Genomic DNA, 19,945 nt, shown 5'->3' on the forward strand with positions numbered 1-19,945 from the left:
TCATTAATTCCCCTGCCCAACCAAAAATAAGGAGGGGGAAGATCTTTGTGGACAGGAGGGGTGCAGACAGGGGGTCAGCTGTGACCTTCCTAGTGTGGGGAGCTTATGTAAACCCATGGAAAGGCCATGCTCAGTCAGGCTGCTTTTTTTTTTAAACATTTTTTATTGATTTATAATCATTTTACAATGTTGTGTCAAATTCCAGTGTAGAGCACAATTTTACAATTATACATGAACATATATATATATTCATTGTCACATTTTTTTCCTCTGTGAGCTACCATAAGATCTTGTATATATTTCCCTGTGCTATACAGTATAATCTTGTTCATCTATTCTACATTTTGAAATCAGTCTGTCCCTTCCCACCCCCTGCCCTCTTGGCAACCACAAGTTTGTATTCTATGTCTGTGAGTCTGTTTCTGTTTTGTATTTATGCTTTGTTTTTGTTTTTAGATTCCACATATGAGCGATCTCATGGTATTTTTCTTTCTCTTTTTGGCTTACTTCACTTAGAATGACATTCTCCAGGAACATCCATGTTGCTGCAAATTACATTATGTTGGTGGTTTTTATGGCTGAATAGTATTCCATTGTACAAATATACCACCTCTTCTTTATCCAGTCATCTGTTGATGGACATTTAGGCTGTCTCCATGTCTTGGCTATTGTTAATAGTGCTGCTGTGAACATTGGGGTGGAGGTGTCATTTTGAAGTAGGGCTCCTTCTGGATATATGCCCAGGAGCAGGATTCCTGGGTCATATAGTAAGTCTATTCCTAGTCTTTTGAGGAATCTCCACACTGTTTTCCACAGTGTCTGCACCAAACTGCATTCCCACGGCAGGGTAGGAGGGTTCTCTTTTCCCCACAGCCGCTCCAGCATTTGTCATTTGTGGATTTTTGAATGTTGGCCCTTCTGACTGGTGTGAGGTGATACCTCATTGTAGTTTTGATTTGCATTTCTCTGATAATTAGTGATATTGAACATTTTTTCGCGTGCCTATTAATCATTCGTATGTCTTCATCGGATAATTGCTTGTTTAGGTCTTCTGCCCATTTTTGGATTGGGTTGTTTGTTTTTTTCTTTTTCTTTTTTGGGTTTTTTTTTTAACATTTTTTATTGATTTATAATCATTTTACAATGTTGTGTCAAATTCCAGTGTTCAGCACAATTTTTCAGTCATTCATGGACATATACACACTCATTGTCACATTTTTTTCTCTGTGATTTATCATAACATTTTGTGTATATTTCCCTGTGCTATACAGTGTAATCTTGTTTATCTATTCTACAATTTTGAAATCCCAGTCTATCCCTTCCCACCCTCTACCCCCCTGGTAACCACAAGTCTGTATTCTCTGTCCATGAGTCTTTAGATTCCACATATGAGCGATCTCATATGATATTTTTCTTTCTCTTTCTGGCTTACTTCACTTAGAATGACATTCTCTAGGAGCATCCATGTTGCTGCAAATGGCGTTATGTTGTCGGTTTTTATGGCTCAGTAGTATTCCATTGTATAAATATACCACATCTTCTTTATCCAGTTACCTGTTGATGGACATTTAGGCTGTTTCCATGTTTTGGCTATTGTAAATAGTGCTGCTATGAACATTGGAGTGGAGGTGTCATCCTGAAGTAGATTTCCTTCTGGATACAAGCCCAGGAGTGGGATTCCTGGGTCATATGGCAAGTCTATTCCTAGTCTTTTGAGGAATCTCCACACTGTTTTCCATAGTGGCTGCACGAAACTGCATTCCCACCAGCAGTGTAGGAGGGTTCCCCTTTCTCCACAGCCTCTCCAGCATTTGTCATTTTTGGATTTTTGAATGACGGCCATTCTGACTGGTGTGAGGTGATACCTCATTGTAGTTTTGATTTGCATTTCTCTGATAATTAGTGATATTGAACATTTTTTCGCGTGCCTATTGATCATTCGTATGTCTTCATCGGATAATTGCTTGTTTAGGTCTTCTGCCCATTTTTGGATTGGGTTGTTTGTTTTTTTCTTATTAAGTGGTATGAGCTACTTATATATTCTGGAGATCAAGCCTTTGTTGGTTTCATTTGCAAAAATTTTCTCCCATTCCGTAGGTTGTCTTTTTGTTTTACTTACGGTTTCCTTTGCTGTGCAGAAGCTTGTAAGTTTCACTAGGTCTCATTTGTTTATTCTTCAGTCAGGCTGCTTTTGAGCTTGGACTGCAGGACTCCTGGAGTGACCCCATAAGATTATTTCATCACCCTGCTAAGAGCCTGCCAGAATTACAGTAAAAGAGTATGAGAGCAATACGACCACAGGGACCAAGAAGATGGGGAAAGATGTAGTGGCAGGTGTGTGACGTCAGCAGTGTTTTTGGAAATGGAGGCCAGGCAGTGGGCTCGGTATAGTCTGGAGGTTGAGGATGTCCCTGCATTCAGGCCTGGAAGCTGCAGCCATGGTGCCTGGACTCCCTGCCTGCAGGCCTCCGGTATCTTTCAGCCCATGAGGTGCCTTCCCGTGACATTTGGAAGGTGGGAGGGAGGTGGAGTCCCATTCCTCTGGCCGCGGCGTGGGCGCATGGGCTTGAACCAAGGTGAGCGTTCATGGTGGCTGCCGTGTCCCCTGCCGGCCGGTGTCACAGGGCAGCATTTCCTACACTGACCTCGCCTGCACACAACAGGACTGGCTTCCTGACTGCTGTAACTGCAGAGGTGACATGGACAGTCAGAGGTGGCCCACTCTTCTCTGGTGCCCCCTCCAGCCTTGTCAGCTGTTTGAAAGCATTAATTCCCCGTTTCAAACCCCTCTGTCTTTGAAAAACCTGGCATGGTCCCTGTTCTCTTGAGTGAATCATCTCTGATACAAATGGGAATTATAAAAGATGCATAAAATTTTTACTGGAGAAAAACTTACAGCTTCATTAAGAGACATTAAAGAAGACTTGAATAAAGAGAGACAGGGTGTTCTTAGTGGGGAAGACTCGAGATGGGAGAGCTGCCTGTTCTTGTGCTGACCGTGGGTTCGGTGCATCTGTCAAGGGTTCTTTGGGAAATGTGACGAGTCAGTTCTAGAACATGGGAGAACAGAGTTCTGATCCCATCAGGGCACTTTAAGGACAAGTGAGGGGCTTGCTTCACGCTTGGCCAATGAGACAGGAGAGCTGGTGAAACAGACGGAGAAACTTGAGATGTGGCGAAGGGGACACGTCGCAGGGCAGAGGGCAGACTCCTCGGCGCATGTTTATCAAAAAGCAGGAATAAAGAATGTAAACAGACAAGCCACAGAGTGGGGACAGTACACGTGCAGCCTGTGCCAGGTTCTAGTCCTGCACGCATGAAGAACTCCTACAGACGGGCAGGAGGTAATCAGGCGTGTCGCAGAAAAGTGAACAAGAGTGGAGGTTAAACATACAGAAAGATATTCTGCCGCATTAGTGTGCAGAGACTGCCGTGGGCTCCAGCTCCACGGGGGCTCAGATTGATAAAAGCGAAGACGTCTGAGGAACCTTTGTGGGTGGCTGGGGAGTCTTGTGCGCTGCTGGTGGGAGGCACAGACTGACACACCCACTTGGGGAGACAGGCACTGACCTGCGAAGCTGAGCACTCTTCTGTTCTGTGGTCCAGCATGTCCATCTGGGGGAAGCTCCAGAGGAATTCTTGCAGCGCTGCTCACACTCACACACATCTCAGAAACAGCCCAGACTTGTGTTCACACGCCGGGGTACTTGCCCCAGGGAGCTGGTGAATGATGGGCTCTTGTAGTGACATGGACAACTCTTAGAGCAGAATGTGGGTGACAGAGGCAGGTCACCAGAAGGTACACACAGCACAGTAGAGGCGCGCACAGCTGAGCCCAGTCTCCTTGTCAGAGACATCCACGTGTGGCCCACAAGGAAGCAGCAGGTAGAACATGAACACACGGCACCCGGGCTTCCGTTCTTCCCCGTGGGGAGACGGGTCAGCGTGGGAGAAGCGACTGAGGGGTGCAGCCCCGTGGCAGATGAGGGAGGTAAAAGGGGCTGGGGGTCTCAGCAGAGTAGATCACGAGGCTTTCTGTCTTACCTAGGGGCTGCACGTGTTCTTTGGAAAATTTCAGGTATCAGACGACCTTGTTTGTTTGTTTGTTTAAGAAAAGCCAATAGGAGAGTGAAGGCTGAGTTAGCGCAGCAGGGAAGGTACAGCCTTGGGCCTGCTTGAGGGCAAGATGCCGGGACACAAGGGGCTTTGCCTGGGAGGCCCTAAATGCCTGGGCTGGTGGGCACCTGGCCTGGGGGTGAAATGGGCTTAGTGGGGGTCTCCCTCCCGACTTGGCGTAGCCAGGTGACGCTCTCTCCCACAGTGATGTGACATTCACTTCCTTGACCCATGTCATCTGCTGGGGTGCCATGAGTCGTGTGGCTGGTGAACACCTGGGTGTGGCCATTACGCCCTACGATGGGCTCCGAACACCAGGGCTTCGTACCAGCGAGTGCAGCACCTCACTAATGCTTTTTAACATTCATTACACAACAGCATTACAGTGTTTTGGATGTACTGAGTTAAATACAATGATTAAAATTAATTTCGTGTCTTCTGAAATGTGATTGCACTATATTTCTGTTAAACAGTGCTTAGACGTGCAGTCTGCAAAATAGGAGGCACCAGGCCCAGCAGAGGGGAGCCGTGGAAGTTGAAAATAGAGAAATTAAGAGAAGTTCTCTGTGGGGATAGGAGAGGCCCTCAGGCATATTTTCTGCCTGCTCCACAGATGCCAGCAGTCTGGTCTGGTTCCCCAGGCAGGGCTGGAGGAGTCTTTCCTGGAGAAATTGACACTTCATGGACAAGGTCAAAGAACTGTCAGGGTGATGGAGGGTGCCCACCTTGGGGCTCACCTGAACCCTGCCAGCGCCTCTGCCAGGGGGACCGCCTTGCTCTGAAACATGAAGGGCAGCCAGCGCTCCCCAGACTCTGGGAGGAAACGTCCCTGGGGTGCTCACTGGACTCTGACAAAGCATCCTAGAGCAACAGGCCAGAGCAGAGTGGCTGAGGTGACTGACTGCCCTGCGTGAAGCAGCATCGGGTGCGGGAACCAAGCTGCCAGGGCAGGCTCCCTGCGTCCACCTCTTCCCGGTGGTGGTCCTGCGTGCAGGATGCTTCCTGAACTTCATAGTCCTCATCTGTGAGATGGGGCCAGTTGTCAGGGGGCCGATGTGTGTGAGGTGCTGGAACAGGACGTGACACTGAGCAGTCCCTTGCCGTATGGTGACACTTAGTTTATTAAGTCAGGGAGGGAAAGAAGGCTTTACAGTGTATTCTGATGACAGCTGAGTGGCAGTCTCAGGGACTCCTGGCCCTCCTCTCCTTGGATACATTAAAAACAACTAGAGACTGATCTCTCTTTCCCCTGACTTGGAGCTCAGATAGGGAAAAATGACATAGTTTGGATCTCAGGCTACAAAAAGCTACGAAAGTGGCGAGTAGTGCTCATGAAAACAGCCCGGGGCTGGGGCAGGGGTACAGTCCTGCTGGCACCTGAGGCAGAGGACTGTGGGGGGAGGGTACAGCATGTCTAAGACCCAAGAAGCAGGTGACACACTCTGGGAGATGAAAACATTTTAAAGCAGCCATGTGTGCTTAGGAATAAAAAGAAGTTCATACACGGCCCAGACAATGATACACGTGCAGAAAAGACCTGAGAAGACCCTAAGCGTTCACTGTGAGCTGGTCCCAAGTCTTAGAACAAAACCTGCTAATTAGTGAAGGTCTTCCCCACGGCAGAGCCAGTCTGTGAGGATGGGAGAGGTACTTTTCAAATGCCTAATATTCAACAACAAGAAAATTACAAGTTTACAAAGAAACAGGAAAATACAGCCCATTTAAAGGAAGAAAGTAGACCTCAGACATACTAAACAAAGGATTTAAAACTACTGTCTTAAATATGCTCAGAGAGGTGAAAGAAAATATGGACAAAAAAGTGGAACAAATTGAAAAATTCACTAGACAGTTCAGCATTGGGTTCCAATGGGCAGAAGAAAGACTAAGTGAACTTAAAAAATAAACATTTGAAATTATTGAGTCTCTGGGACAAAAAGAACAAAGAAGGGTGAACAGAGCCTTGGGGACTTACAGGATCACCCAGAGACAAGCAGCAGGATGCGCATCTTTTTTCTCAAGGGCACATAGCACGTTCTCGAGGATAGGCCATGTTAGGCCACAGAGCAAGTCTGCACACGTGTGAAAGATTGAAATCATGCAAGTCACAGTGGGATGAGACTAGACAGCAGCAGCAGAAGGGAAACAGGAAAATCCACAAACACTTGGAAATTCAGGAACACGCTCTTAAACAGTCATGAGTGAAGACGAAACCACATGGGAAACTGGAAACTACTTTGAGACAACGAAAATGAAAATACCACATACCAATCCTTGTGGACTGCGGCAGAAACAGCGCTAAGAAAGAAATGCACAGCTGCAAACACAGATCAGCAAACCTGACAAACCATTAGCTAGACTGACTAGAGAGAAGACTCAAAGAACTAAGAAGTTGGGACATTACTACCCATTTTACAGAAACCAAAAGGATTAAGAGTACTATGAAGAATTATATGCCAACAAATTAGAAAACCTAAATGAAACAAACAGACTCCTAGAAACACACAACCTGCCAAGAGAAAACTGCAGGCTCATATCCCATGAAGATGATACAAAAATCCAGAACAAAGTACCAGCAAACAATTTAACAGTGCATTAAGAGGCTTATACACCATGACCAAATGGATTTATTCTTGGAATGCAAGGATAGTTCAACAAACTAAAAATCAATGGAATATATCACATTAGCAGGATGTAGAGGGGGAAAAACACATGATATTGATACAGGAAAAGCATTTGGCAAAACTTAACATTCTTTCATAGTAAAAACACTCAACAAGTTAGAAATAGAAGAAAACTACCTAAACTTAATAAAGACATGTGTGAAAAACCCACAGTTAACATCATAAGTGCTGGTAAAAGACTGAAAGCTTGTTCTCTAAGATCAGGAACAAGACAAGAATTTCACTAGTTTTATTCAGCATTGTGTTGGAGGTTCTAGCCAGAACATTTAGACAAGAAAAGAAGGCATCCAAATTAGAAAGAAAGAAGCAAAATTATCCCTGTTTACAAGTAGCTGGATTTTATACATGAAAACCTAAAGATCCCACCAAAACAGAACTGTTAAAAAGAATGTGATGACGTTGCAGGACACAAAATCAGCACACAGAAATTACTTGTGTTTCTCTACATGAACAAACAACCTGAAAAGAAAATTAAGGAAATAATCCCATTTGCAACAGCATTCAAAAGAGATTAAAGAAGACACAGATAAGTGGAGAGATACATGTACTTATGGCTGGAGGACTTAGGCAGATGCCCAAGCAGCCTGCAGACGCAGTGCAATTCTCAGTCAAAACGCCAACAATATTTCTTGCCAAAATAGAAGACTTCATCCTAGGGTTCATATGAAATCTCAGAGGACGTCAAATAGCCAAAACATTCTTGAAAAGGAAGAACAAAGTGAGAAATCTCATGCTTCCTGATTGCAAAACGTACGGTAAAGCTACAGTAATCAGAACAGTGTGGGACTGGCATGCAGACATGAAGACCAGTCCGGTAGAATAGAGAGCCCAGAAATAAACTCTGACGTATATGGTCAAATTATTTTCCACAAAGCTTCCAAGACCAGTGAGGAGAAACGCAGTCTTTTCAACAAGTGGGTCTGGACATCCACATGCAAAAGAATAAAGTTGAGCCTTAATGATACATAAAAATCAATTCAAAGTGGATCAAAGACCTGAATGTGAGAGCTAAAACTGTAAAACACCTAGAAGAAAACATGGGAGAAGAGCTTCATGACATTGGATTTGGCCATGATCTCTTACATATGACACCCAAAACACAGGCAGCAAAAGAAAAATAGACACATTGAGTTACATCAAATTTAAGAAGTTCTGTGGATTAAAGGAAGCATTCAGCAGAGTGAAAAATCGAATGAGATAAAATATTTGCAAATCATATCTGATAAGGGGTTAATACTCAGAATGTACAAAGAATTCCTATAGCTCAACAACAAGAAAACAAGCAATCTGATTTAAAAATGGGTAAAGGACTTGAGTTTCTCCAAAGGAGGTATACAAATGGCCAAGAAGCACATGAAAACATGCTCACCATCACTAATCATCAGGGACATGGAATCGACCACAGTGAGATAGCTCCTCATACTCATTAAGATGGCTGATATTTAAAAAAAGAAAAGAAAAAGCGTCAGTGAGTATGTGAAGAAATTGGAACCCTTGTGGATGGTTGGTGGGAATGTAAAATGGTACAGATTCCGTGGAAAACAGTATAGCACTTCATCAACAAACCAAAAGTAGACTGACTGACCACGTGACCCAGCAACTCCACTTCTGCGTGTGTCCCCAGAGAATTGAAAGCAGGGTCTCTGAGCGGTGTACTTAAGAATGGTTAAATGTTTATGTTGTACAGTCATCCCTTGGAATCCGCAGGGGTTGGTGCAGGACCTGCTCGGGTACCAGAATCCGCAGGTGCTCGAGTCCCGTAGTGGGCCCTCTGTATCTGCAATTTGGCATTTGAATTATACTGTGGGCTGTAAACAGTATATTAATTGGGAAAAAATCTGCCTATTTGTGGACCTGCAGAGTTTAAACCATGTTGTTCAAAGGATCAACAGGATATGTGCTTTTATTTTAACCTGTTATATGTCCTGTGCTAGTCTTTCAATGTTTTAGCAGCTTTATTGAGATACAAGTTATGTATCATAAAATTCACTGGTTTTAAAAGTGTGCATTTCAGTGATTTTTGGTAACTTGGTTGCAGTACAGAGTTCTACAACCATCACTCGTCAATTTTGGAACATTTCCATCCCCCAGAACGACCCCCATATCCATTTGCAGTTAACTCTGTTCCCTCCCCAAGGCCCAGGCAACCACTGATCTATTTTCAGTCTCCCATAGACTGTTCTAGATGTTTCATGTAAAATGAGTCATACAGTTTGCCACCTTTGAAGCCGACCTCTTTCACGTAGCACCACATTTGGGGGTTGTCCGTGTCTGGCACATCTCAGGACAGTTGACCCTTGGGCAGCGTGCGTGAACTGTGTGGGTCCCCTTCTGCATGGGTGTCTTTACGTACGGCTGTGTTTTCGATCCGTGGTTCCTTGACTCTGCGGATATGGAGGAACCCTGGGTGGGGAGGGCCGACTGGGACTTATCCTCGGGCTCGCAATTGTGTGGAGGGCCGGTGCCCCAACCTCTGCGCTGTTCAAGGGTCAACTGTAGTTATTCTGTTTCTTCCCCAGACATTCCATTGTGTGGATGACACCACATTTTGTTGATGTGTTGATTTAATGGGCCTTTGGTTGCTCCCACTTGGGGGCGGGTATGAAGGAAGCAGCTGGGAACATTAGCAGACGCATTTTTATGGGGGTCCACGCTTGTATTTCTCTTGGGCAAATAGGTAGGGGTGGGATTTCAGGGTCATACTGTAAATGTGTGTTTAATTTTTTAAGAAATTGCTTTCCAGAGTGGCCGTAGATTTACTGTTTTTAGAAAATGCCCTTAGTAGGCCCCCTTTGGCCACGCCCCCTCAGCTGCAGTCTCCCACGTGTTCTGCCGGAGCCCCCGCCACCCCGGCCTCTCGCCTCCCTTCCCCACCAGCGGGGGTAGTCAGTCGCTTTCTCCCACATCCCTCTTGTTTATGTTAGAGCCTCTGTTTTATGGCTTCCTGGTTCGGGTTGTTCCTTCATTGAAGCGGAAATTTTGCAGAAAAGGAAGATGGGAGACAGGTTTGTGATTCCTGGTTTGCAGTGTCTAACACCCCCACGCAGGGCAGATTGGCTGGATTCAGACTTCTAAGCTAGAAATCATTTTCTCCTACACTTTTGAAGATTTACTCCATTGTCCTCATTCTCAGAATATCCTGGTTCTTTGCCTGTAACCTGTTTCTTCCTGGAGATTCCGGCTGTTCTGGTAGTTGTGCCGCCACCCGGTGCATCTCTTCACCTCAGAAGCGCAGGCCTTTGGGTCCAGGGGAAGGAACCGCCGGGCGTCCCTCTTGCTCCCGTCTGTCTCTTCTGTCTCCAGAACTCTTGTTACAGGGAATTGGGCTCCTGGACAGACCCTCCATTCTTTCCATCTCTCCAGCTTTCCACCTCTTTGTCTTTTCATCTTACTTTTAGGAAGTGTCTGTTTGAACCACATCTCTCCCACTTTAGCTCTCCAGGAGCTTCTTCCCGAGGATGGGGTCGGCACTGTCCGCGGGCGGCTCCGTGGCCCCCACCTTGTCTCACGTCTGCAGCGCAGCCTGGCTGTGAGGACATGGACACACGGTGTCTTCTAGCTGTCATCTCCAGGTTTCCTCTGTGGTTTTGGTCCCTGTCCGGCGTCCGAAGGCTCTCTGCAGAAGTCGGTGGTCCTCGCCTGCCTGGGCTTCCCTGAGGGTGAGCCGCTCAACTGTCAGCAAGGTGTCCTCCTCTTTGGGACCTTTCTCTCGGGCTGGCCAGATTTTTCCACCTGGAGGAGCAGATTGGAGGAAGAGGGGCTGGGAGTGTGCCACCTGCTCCTTCAGTGAATAACCCTGACTTGCAGCTGGACTGGAGTCCTCTCCCAGAGACCACCTGTTAGGCTCTCTAATCAGTAAGTCACTGTGTTCTGGGTGGAGGAGGGCCAGGCTTCCCAGCTGCCTCTTCCCTGACTATTAACACGGGAAGCGTCCACCTACAGGAAAGGCGTGAGAACAGTGCAGCGAGTGCTCGCAGGCCCTCCCCTGCACGCACCACCGTCCGTGTTCTCCTGTACCTTGAAAGCGTGTTACAGATACAACGTTTACCCTAGTGTTCACCGACCTTCTGAGAATAACAGTCCACTGTGTGACGCCAGTACAGTTTTCACGTGCGAGACCCTTGCTACAGCGCTCTTATCTTATATGCAGGCCATAGTGACTGTAAGTCCAGGATTTACTCAGAGGTCACCTGTCGTATTTTCTCACCAGCTTGCTTTGTGCTTTAATCAAGAGGTATCCCCAGCCTTTTGAAAAATTACTGATCTCACATGATGTCGACAGATTTGAAGAGTCCACACTTATCGTTTTATAGAATGTCCTTCAGTTTACTTCTGTTTCCTCATGATTAGATTCAGATGAGACTTTTTAAGCAGGTCGCAAAGTGTCAAGTCACAGGGCACGTGAGCCCACTTGTCCTTCTGTGTTTGATCGTTTGTTAAGTGTCCGCCAGATTTCTCTGTGGTAATTGTCCCCCCTTTTGTAATGAAGAGTGAGCTGTGAGTGAGTGATGAGTACCTAGTTCGTGGAGGGTGCCCTGGGTGTTCCCGCTGTTTTAGCTGACGCTGATGGCTCCTGTCTGAGTCCCGTAGGACGGTGCTGGTTTGGACGGTGCGTGTGTGATTCTGCCGAGTGCCCCGCACGTCGTGAATGGTCCTGTGTCAGGAAGCGCTCTCCAGCTCCTGGCGCTGCCGGCTGCTCCGGGCTCACTTGTGCTTGTTTGGCCCCAGACGTGGGCTCAGCCGCTTCTCTGAAGAGCCCAGGGCTGAGTCTTAGCTTCCGGGCTCCATCAGAGCACAGAGTGGGAAACCCTCTTTTTAGTCAGAAGTTCCTGTTTGCTGATTCCTCCGACTCTGACATGCGCTAGATTTCCCCCTCCCCTCCTCACAGCTCGTGTCTGTACCCGCTCCCAAGTAAGAACCCTGGTTCCCAGCGCCCTCCAGATCTGTACGCGCTGGGCCGATGCCAGAACACACAGGCGAGCGTCCGAGAGATTCTGCTCCTGTCTCCCTACCAGGAATGGACCTGCCAGCTGAGTCTGGGATTTCTCTGCAGTCCTGGCAGTGCTGGACTGTGTCCTGCTGAGGATGCAGGCAGCTCTCCAGCCAGAAGTCCCTGGGCTCAGTCCCACTTTTCTCGGGTGACTTGTTCACAAGGATGATCTCAAATGAGCTCTAACCCTAAATGTGGGAGGTCAGTATTTAATCCTAAGAGAATAAATTTTAGACAGTACATTACAATTTTAAAGTGATAAAAGGCTTTCTAAACAATAAGTTTTTAGTCTCTGTATTTAAAAAAAAAGAAGTCCCTGGGTTCAGTCTTACTTTTCTTGTGTATTCATTAATATCTGAGTGTTTGCATTTCACTTTTAGGACTTTGCCTCCTCATCTTATTGATTTAATTTATTTTAATTTGAGATATAAATCATGTACCATATAAGTTACTCCTTTAAAGGATACAATTTCATGGGTTTTAGTGAATCCATGAGATTGTGTATCTGATTTATTTTTAGAATATGTAAAACATTAGCAAGATTCAAAAGTATAAACTGTACAAAAGCACACACTTAGAAGTTCTGTCCCCTTCACGTTCAGTAGGCTGCTGACTGGATTGGTGTCTGGCTTATCTTTACTGAGTTTGAGGGGGTTTTATTACAAAAATAAACAAATGTATGTGTATTTTACTTCCTCCTCTTTCTTTTTCTTTGCCCCTTACATTAAGAAGTGTCTTCCTGTGTATGATCTTTGCACTGTGATTATTTTCTTTTTAATTCAAAGTATCCTTCAAATCTCTCTGCATTAATTCATAAAGTCGTTCCTTAACTGCTGCGGTGCCCTCCGCCTGAGGGGCGGGCTGTACTTTGTGCAACCCGTCTCCGTCTCCTGCGTGTGGACCTCTAGGTCTCTCTCATTGGTTTGCTGTTAAAGACGATGTCCCAGTAAGTGTGCCTTGTGCACACGTGGGGTTGGGGGCTTTTTTGGAAAGGCATCTGCCGTCAGTGCGAATTCCTGCTCTCACACGTCGGGCTGCTGGGTCTGAGGGTCAGCGTCTGAGGCTTTCACGTCTTCTACTTCACTTTCCTAGTCTAGCCTACGGTTTACCTTTGCGGCCCACTCTGAGTGATTGCTTCTAACAGAAGACAGTTTTGAGACTGACAAATGCTAGCCCGGGTGGGGCGCCAGGGCGGCGGCAGAAGCAGGCGTTCACGGGGTGTGGTCGCCCCTCCACCTTCATCATCACTTGTCCTTCTGGTTCCCAGGTTTTCGTTTTTCATTCTTTTTGCTGTTCTTCTTGTCCTCGTGACTATGCCTTTTTAAAATCCCATTTCTGTGTCACTGGGTTTCAGGAGAGACTAGAGGCGAATCAGTATGTTTATTCAATCTGATATCTTTAACCAGAAACTTCAAAAATGCTTTTAATCTGGGATTTTTATACCCAGAGAAACCAATCATACATGAGGATAAAATAAAGAAGTTTTCAGATGTGAGCAGACTCATAACAGTTGCCCTAGCCTTCCTTAGAAGGATGTGATCTTGTAAAAGTACAGAGTTAAGCAAGAAAGAAGGTGGCCTGGCGCTTCAGGAAACAAAGTCGAGCTGGAAGACTCTGATGCAGTGTTTTGAGTGTTTAAAATGTTCACTGTTAGCCTTGATTATCTGCTGTAGCTGCTCAAAAAAGTAGTGGTTGACGTACAAAACTAAGTAAATTTTAAAATCAATGCAAACATTAACTCCAGGAAAAAAAGAGAATTGTTTAGAGAATCAAAATAACCTTAGTATGCAGTGTGGCTCCCAAGTGCTGAGTACTTATATTATTATGTTATTTTACTGACTTGAATTCTGAAATTGATTCCACTCCGTTGGGAAGGTGAGAGTGTGTGTGAGCTCTGTGCACCTGCCTGACTCTGTGTCAGTGGGTGACATTTAAAACTGATAACACTCGAAATAGCTGGGTAAACGTATTATTTGGGAATACAGATGGGACTATCAGAAGAAACAGTAACTTAAAAAAAACTACCAGAAGACGAAGAAAGAATAAAATAAATTTAAAATGATCGGAAGAATTTTCTGTGGGAAACGGGATTAGGAGCAGGGGGCTGGGGGAGGGGAGGGGAGGGGGGTTTTCTGTCTCACCCTGTGATGTGCGTGTCTAAGACTTAACTGGGGGTGAGGAGCCCCAGTGGCCAGCCTGCTGCAGCCACAGCCAGAGTGTGTCTGGGGCTGGGGGCTTCAGTCCGCAGTAGCAGAAGGTAAAACACCCATGTGTGAACTTGTGTCAGTCGTCCATGGACCCAGGAGCAGCAGGAGGGACCAACTTTACGTTTGCAGTTGCTCTATGTGTCCCGTGCGTGTCATCCATGTGGGTGTGAAACAGGAGGACAGAAATGCTCCTGATGGTGTGTCCCACATAGAACAGGGCCAAGGCCAGCTGTAGAGGGTGGAGGGGGGCTCAACCTCTCACTCGGGGCCTGTCACTTGCTGCCACGAGCCCAGGACAGTGCCTGACGCCCTGAAGTAGGAGGTAGGAGCAGCCCTGGGGTGTCTGGGCTGTGGTCCAGCTGTCTGCAGGGCTCGGGGAACTCTTCCCTGTCATGGTCCTCAGTGGGCTGTCAGGCTGCTGGCACAGTGAGTTCTGCCTCCCCACAGCCCCCCTCATCTTTTGCTTCTGCCCCCTGGACGCTCCAAGGGCCCTGGTCTGGTATCTTCTTGCTGTGAAGGCCCATGTCTCCTGGTGGGTTTCCATGAGACGTAACGGGCCTGGATGATGGTGACGAGGTTGTGGATGTGGGCTTGGGGTGGGAAGAGAAATGGTGGGCAGAGGAGGGCTCAGAGTTGCCGCCTGAACCTTAGAGAAGCCGGCTTAGCACCAAGTTGCTTCCTCCACCACCACCAGCCTGCCCGGTCGCGTCCTCGCAGTGTTCCCCGTGGCTGCAGATGGCCTCACTGCAGGCAGCGTCCTGGCCTCCAGGTGCTCGGGGCCAGCAGAGCTGCTCTTCCTTGCTCTCCCCTCTGCCCCAGATTCCCATCTCTCTAGGAGTGGTGGGCCTGTCCTGTCCCCAGTGTTGTGTCTGGGAAGAGGCCACGACACAGAGCAGACCCACAGGTCTTGCTCGTTTGAGCAGACAGAAGGGAGATGTGAGATTCAGGCCGAGTGACACACCCAAGCTTGTGCGCAAGCTTGCCCCAGGCCTGCCCGCCTCAGCCTCTCCCAAGCTGTCCCTCTGCCGGGAAGCCCTCCGTCCCCTCCCTCCTTATCCTGGCCCACGTCCCTCATTATCCTGGCCCACATCCCTCATCTTCCCGCCGTGGGTCTTCCTGCTCCTCTGCGTGCTGTCCCCGGGGACCAGAGATAGGGGCTTTGTAGCAGCCAGTCTCCTCCGGGAGCAGGGCCGGGTGCTCACATGGGGGCCACCCAGTGCCAGGGAGCCAAGGTCACCCGCTCCCCACCTCTCCCCAGCAGAAGAGGGCAGCTCGAGCCACGGGCCTTGAAGATGCATCCCCTTTAGGCGTCAGTCTCCCCTCAGATGCCGGTAGCACATTTATGTCTTTGAGTGAGTGGGAGCTGGTGGCCCTGATCCTGTCACAGGCCTGGGGTCGGGGAGCAGTGGAGGTATGGAGGATCTCTGCTGAGGTCTCAGGAGGACCACGTGCAGCGGCTCAGGCAGAACCGTGGGGACTGTGGTGAAGAAATGCATTCACACTGTGAAAGTGCTCTTCACTCGTTCAAGAACATGGGAAGCTGATTATAGCTGTGAGCGTACGAAGCAAACCATGAAACTGTGTTTGAAGTCGAGCTGGAAGACTCTGATGTTTTAAGGGTTTGTGTAGAAGAGATGGGACCAGCTGCAGACCCTGGTGTAGCAGCAGTCTGCTTTGTCTTGTCAAAATTTTGTATTTCCCCAGTATCTTATGTTGCTTATTTGTTGTTCTATAATGAGACAAAAATAAAGATGATTTAGTAAACAGAAACAATGTGAGAATCCATGACATTAGCGGAACCAGACACTGCGGAAGTGTTGGTCAGGTGGGCAGGTAGGGGCCCGCGCAGTCAGGGAGGGTTTGCGGAGGCCGCCCCTGCCACGCCCCACGGACACGCCCCCATGGACACGCCCACAACACCCATGACACGCCCCCACCGTGCCACTCTTGCCCCGCCCTGAGGTTGCTGAGCCCTGCATCCAGCTGCAGGCAGACTGAGCTGCTTGCGGGTGTCTGCAGTCCTGCAGACCAGGTTTGTCACCTGTCCTGACCTTGTACCTGGTGTCCTCCACCATGCACTCAGGTGCCCCTCTGCAAGCAGAGTGGGGAGGCTGTGGTGATGGAGGATGGGAGGGGCAGGCAGACACACGGAGGCCTTGGCCTTGAGCTGTAAGAGGGACCAGCAGGCAGTAAGGGCTGCACAGGGGAGGCTCCTGGGCAGTGGGGGGAGCAGCCTGGGCTCTGCCGAGAACCCCCCTGGGGCCAGAGCTGCTGCTGGACCGCTGACCCTGTGCCATGCCCATAGGAGTCTGTTAGAAAATGCAGCTGAGAGACCTCATCTCATAGTCGTAATAAAAAATGAAGACTGCCTAGGCATAATCTCAGTAAGGAGTGCATGAGACCCATTTGACGTGAATGGCATGTTTTTTTAAAGAGCTGTCGAAAGAAAACCTGAGTAAGTGGGGCCTGGGCTGCTGTCCCGGCCCTCCTGCCCCCAGCCATCTGGCTGCACCGCGGTTCTCTTTGGTGCCTCCCCCTGGAGGAGCAGGGTTTACAGCCACTCTTTTCCTGCTTTCAGAAGTGACCGGGGAGTCGCGTCCTTACCATGGGAAGGAGGCTGTGGACCCGAGGCAGGGGCGGGCTCGAGGCAGCGGCCCTACTTCCCACTTCCACGCCATGAACGTGGCTCAGCCCGTCCGCTTCAGCAGTAAGTTGCAGACCTGCCCTGTTGTGGTCCAGGGCTCACCACCCCACGTGGCCCTGGGCTGTCTCGTGGCCCTTGGCTGTGCCAGACCCCTAAGCAGATCCCAGGGCCTCCTTTGATAAGTGAGGCCCCCCAGCCCCAAGTGGGGAAGCCAACCTGAACCAGGCTCTGGAATCAGGCTGCTCATTTTCCCAGGGCTGGGCTGTACTCGCCCTTTGGTAGACGGAGAAGCAGCTCTGCCTCTGTTCTTAAAAAGTTTTAATAACTACGTATTTAATAAACACTGTGACATTAAGATCTTAAAGAAGCAAAATGAGATTACAGAAAATCTAAAAGCAGAAGAACCACCGCGGAGACCCCCGTCCTGAGGAGACCTGCTTGGGTGGGACAACGATCCTGGGATGCTCACCCCCAGCCCCGCACTCAGCTGGCCTTAAGTGGGGCGAATCCGCTTTGCTGAGTGAACTTAGCGTCTGGTCTTTTCTGTCCACTAGGGCCTCGTAGAAGCGGGAGGCTTGTGGCCTTACAGGCAGAGCTCCCCTCCCAAGCCTGTTTCCCTTTCTGGTGCTTTCTGAGCTGCTTGATGCAGAGTCACCTCTGCAGCGACGATCCTGACTTGGGGACACCCCCTCCGTCCTTCATGTTTCCTAGGGAAGTGCCCGACAGGGTGGCACCACTACGAGGGCACGGCCAGCTGCTACCGCGTCTACCTGAGCGGGGAGAACTACTGGGATGCAGCGCAGACCTGCCAACGTGTGAACGGGTCCCTTGCCACCTTCTCCACCGACCAGGAGCTGCGCTTCGTCCTGGCCCAGGAATGGGACCAGCCCGAGCGGAGCTTTGCGTGGCAGGACCAGCACAAGTGAGTCTGGGGCAGGGCCCAGGACCTGCCAGGCACGGTTGCCGCCAGCGCACGGCCACTGGCCACCCACGGCAGTCCCGCCCAAGGCGGAGCTAGCAACCCTGCCCCCTGGAAGTAGATGGAGATAGGGGTTGAGAGTGGATGTCATGATGGCGTAGGGGGCTCTTGGAGGGCCCGGGATGGGCTGCACCCTATGTCACGTGCCCAGTCCTCCTCGTTGGTCCCCTCTGGGTCCCACTGCAGCTACCAGGGGCTGGGCCTGTGTCAGGAGGGGCTGCTCCTTGTGGGGCTTCATTGGCCTGGCTCGCGGGCCTTGCAGGTAGGCAGAGGATCCCCAGGAAAGGAGGCTTCGCCAGGCCCTGTGTTCAGTGCCTTCCATAGGCCCGCTCGTTCAGCACCCCCAGAAACCACAGGGGCCCGGGGTGGGTGACCAGAATGTGTACCAGCTGTGGTGTGCCAGCTTCCAGTGTGGGCAGTCTGGCTCTGGAGCCTGGCTCTGCCCCAGGGCTCTGGAGTGTCAAAGAGGAAGTGCGGAAACGGGCCAGCGCAGCCTCTCAGTGCCCTGGCCTGGGCGAGCGGGCTCCGAGCCAGAGGGCCAGCTCCGGGGGTGTGTGCTCATGGAGGGGATCTCTCATTGAGATGTAATTCCCGGCCTTACCACACACCCATTCGGAGCACACTGAGCTGTGGTTTTAGTGAGTTCACAGGGCTCTGTGTCCACCAGGAATTTGCTTGATTTTGCTTAGAAAGCACAAGCTTTATAAGAGCAGCTGATAAGGACAGTCTTTGGCAGGACTTACCTGCGATAAAAGCTGTCTCTGACCCGTGAATTTATTGTTTAGAATTGTAATGCATTTTATTAAAATTATCAAAACTTTAAAAAGTTAGTGCCTTAGAGGTTCAGTGTTTCAGAGGTCAGTGTAACTGGTAAGCCGTGCACACTCAGAGGCCATTGGCTGCTTCCTGCTGTCGCCCTGAGGTCTCCTCCGATTCTGCCCCTGCAGGTTGTGGGTCGGCTACCAGTACGTCATCACGGGCCGGAACCGCTCTCTAGAAGGTCGCTGGGAGGTGGCCTTCAAAGGTGAGGCTTCCTGGTCTTCCAGAAGAGTTATGAGCTGGAACCTGGGGCATGTCATCCTGGGATCTCCCCTCCCACTCCTCCTGCCACTGCCTGGCCCATCGGGGTGCCCAGTGCGGGGCCATGGAGACGACTGGGCCCCAGACCTCAGGGAGGCTGTGATGGCGGGTGTCCTGGCCCAGCCTCAGTCAGGCCTCTACCCGGGCCCAGGTGGGGCTTGGCCTCCTCTGGAACCCATGGTGGCTCCTCACTGGGCCATTTCTAGACGGTCCCACTGTCCTTTCAAAGTCCGGACTTTAATTGGAGCATAAAAATGAGCAGAGTGCGCTGTGGTCATGGACACGGGCCAGAGAGGGAGGGACAGGCTTCTTAGGACAGGGAAGGTCAGAGTGAGAGTCTGAAACGCCGGAACCCCCAGGCAGGTGGAATTAAAACAGACTGCATGTGTAGCATGTGTGTTGCTTTAGGGATTTGCTGCTGAGTTGCTGGAATGTATCCTGGTGACGTAAGGAGCCGTGACGGTTGTGGGCAGCTGTGTCCCTGCTCATGGCCCGTGGCCTGCGTCCTGTCCTGCCACCCTGGCTCCAGCAGGTTTCTCCCCTTGCCCTGACTTTCCCTCCAGGGGCTGCTCCTTGGGTCTCTGGCTTGAGCTCGGGGCTGCTCTTTTCCCCAAACACATCCTGAAGTGTCTCTGAGGACAAGGGAGGAACTGTGAGCCCGGGGACCCCAGGCAGCTCCCTCTGTCCCCTCACGGCGGAGAGCAAAGGAAGGTCACATGGGCAGAGCTCCCCTGTCTCCCAGCCTGGGTGACCTTGTGGCAGGTGCCCAGCTGTGTCTCCACACGGGGAGGTGGGTGAAGGCACAGACAGGAAGGGTGTTGAGAAGGGTCAGGGCCCTGGGCAGTGGTTTTCCTAGGGGGCAGGGAGCAGAGGGGCCACAACACTGGCCCCTCCTGGGCAGGACGTCAGCTCATCCTTCGAGTCCCCCAAACGTCCCGCTGACGTTCATCCACATTCTCAGAGTGGGAATGTATTCAGATCTCCCCCAGGAGTGGCTGACAAAAAAAGCTGTGGGTTTCCAGGCCCTTGAGTCACAGGGGGCCTTGTGGAGGATACTTCTGGTAGTTTTCCATCTGCCCCAGTCCCAGCTGCTGGGGGTGACCCCTCACCCCAGCAGAGGCGCCAGCCTTCAGGACGCTGTGGACACTCCTGGACTCACTGGTCTCCTGGACACTGGTGGTGGAAACGCCTTCTCGCCGGTTGAGTCCTGACAGGGAGGAGGCGGCTTCTTTCTCCTTCCTGTTGGGC

The 19,945-nt window shown here is 49.9% G+C and overlaps 1 protein-coding gene across 3 annotated transcripts in view; it reads left to right on the top strand.

Annotated features, from left to right (window-relative positions):
* Nucleotides 1-19,945, top strand: part of DGCR2 (DiGeorge syndrome critical region gene 2) — a 42,499-nt gene that overhangs the window by 14,134 nt on the left and 8,420 nt on the right. For all 3 annotated transcript variants that reach the window (XM_072953664.1, XM_072953662.1, XM_072953663.1), the window contains 3 exons: nucleotides 16,573-16,701; nucleotides 17,350-17,560; nucleotides 18,565-18,641. In XM_072953664.1, the coding sequence (XP_072809765.1) occupies nucleotides 16,573-16,701; nucleotides 17,350-17,560; nucleotides 18,565-18,641 (417 nt within the window). The remainder of the gene's footprint in view (nucleotides 1-16,572; nucleotides 16,702-17,349; nucleotides 17,561-18,564; nucleotides 18,642-19,945) is intronic.

Source organism: Vicugna pacos, chromosome 32 (assembly GCF_048564905.1).
Source record: "Vicugna pacos chromosome 32, VicPac4, whole genome shotgun sequence".
Classification (NCBI taxonomy): domain Eukaryota; kingdom Metazoa; phylum Chordata; class Mammalia; order Artiodactyla; family Camelidae; genus Vicugna; species Vicugna pacos.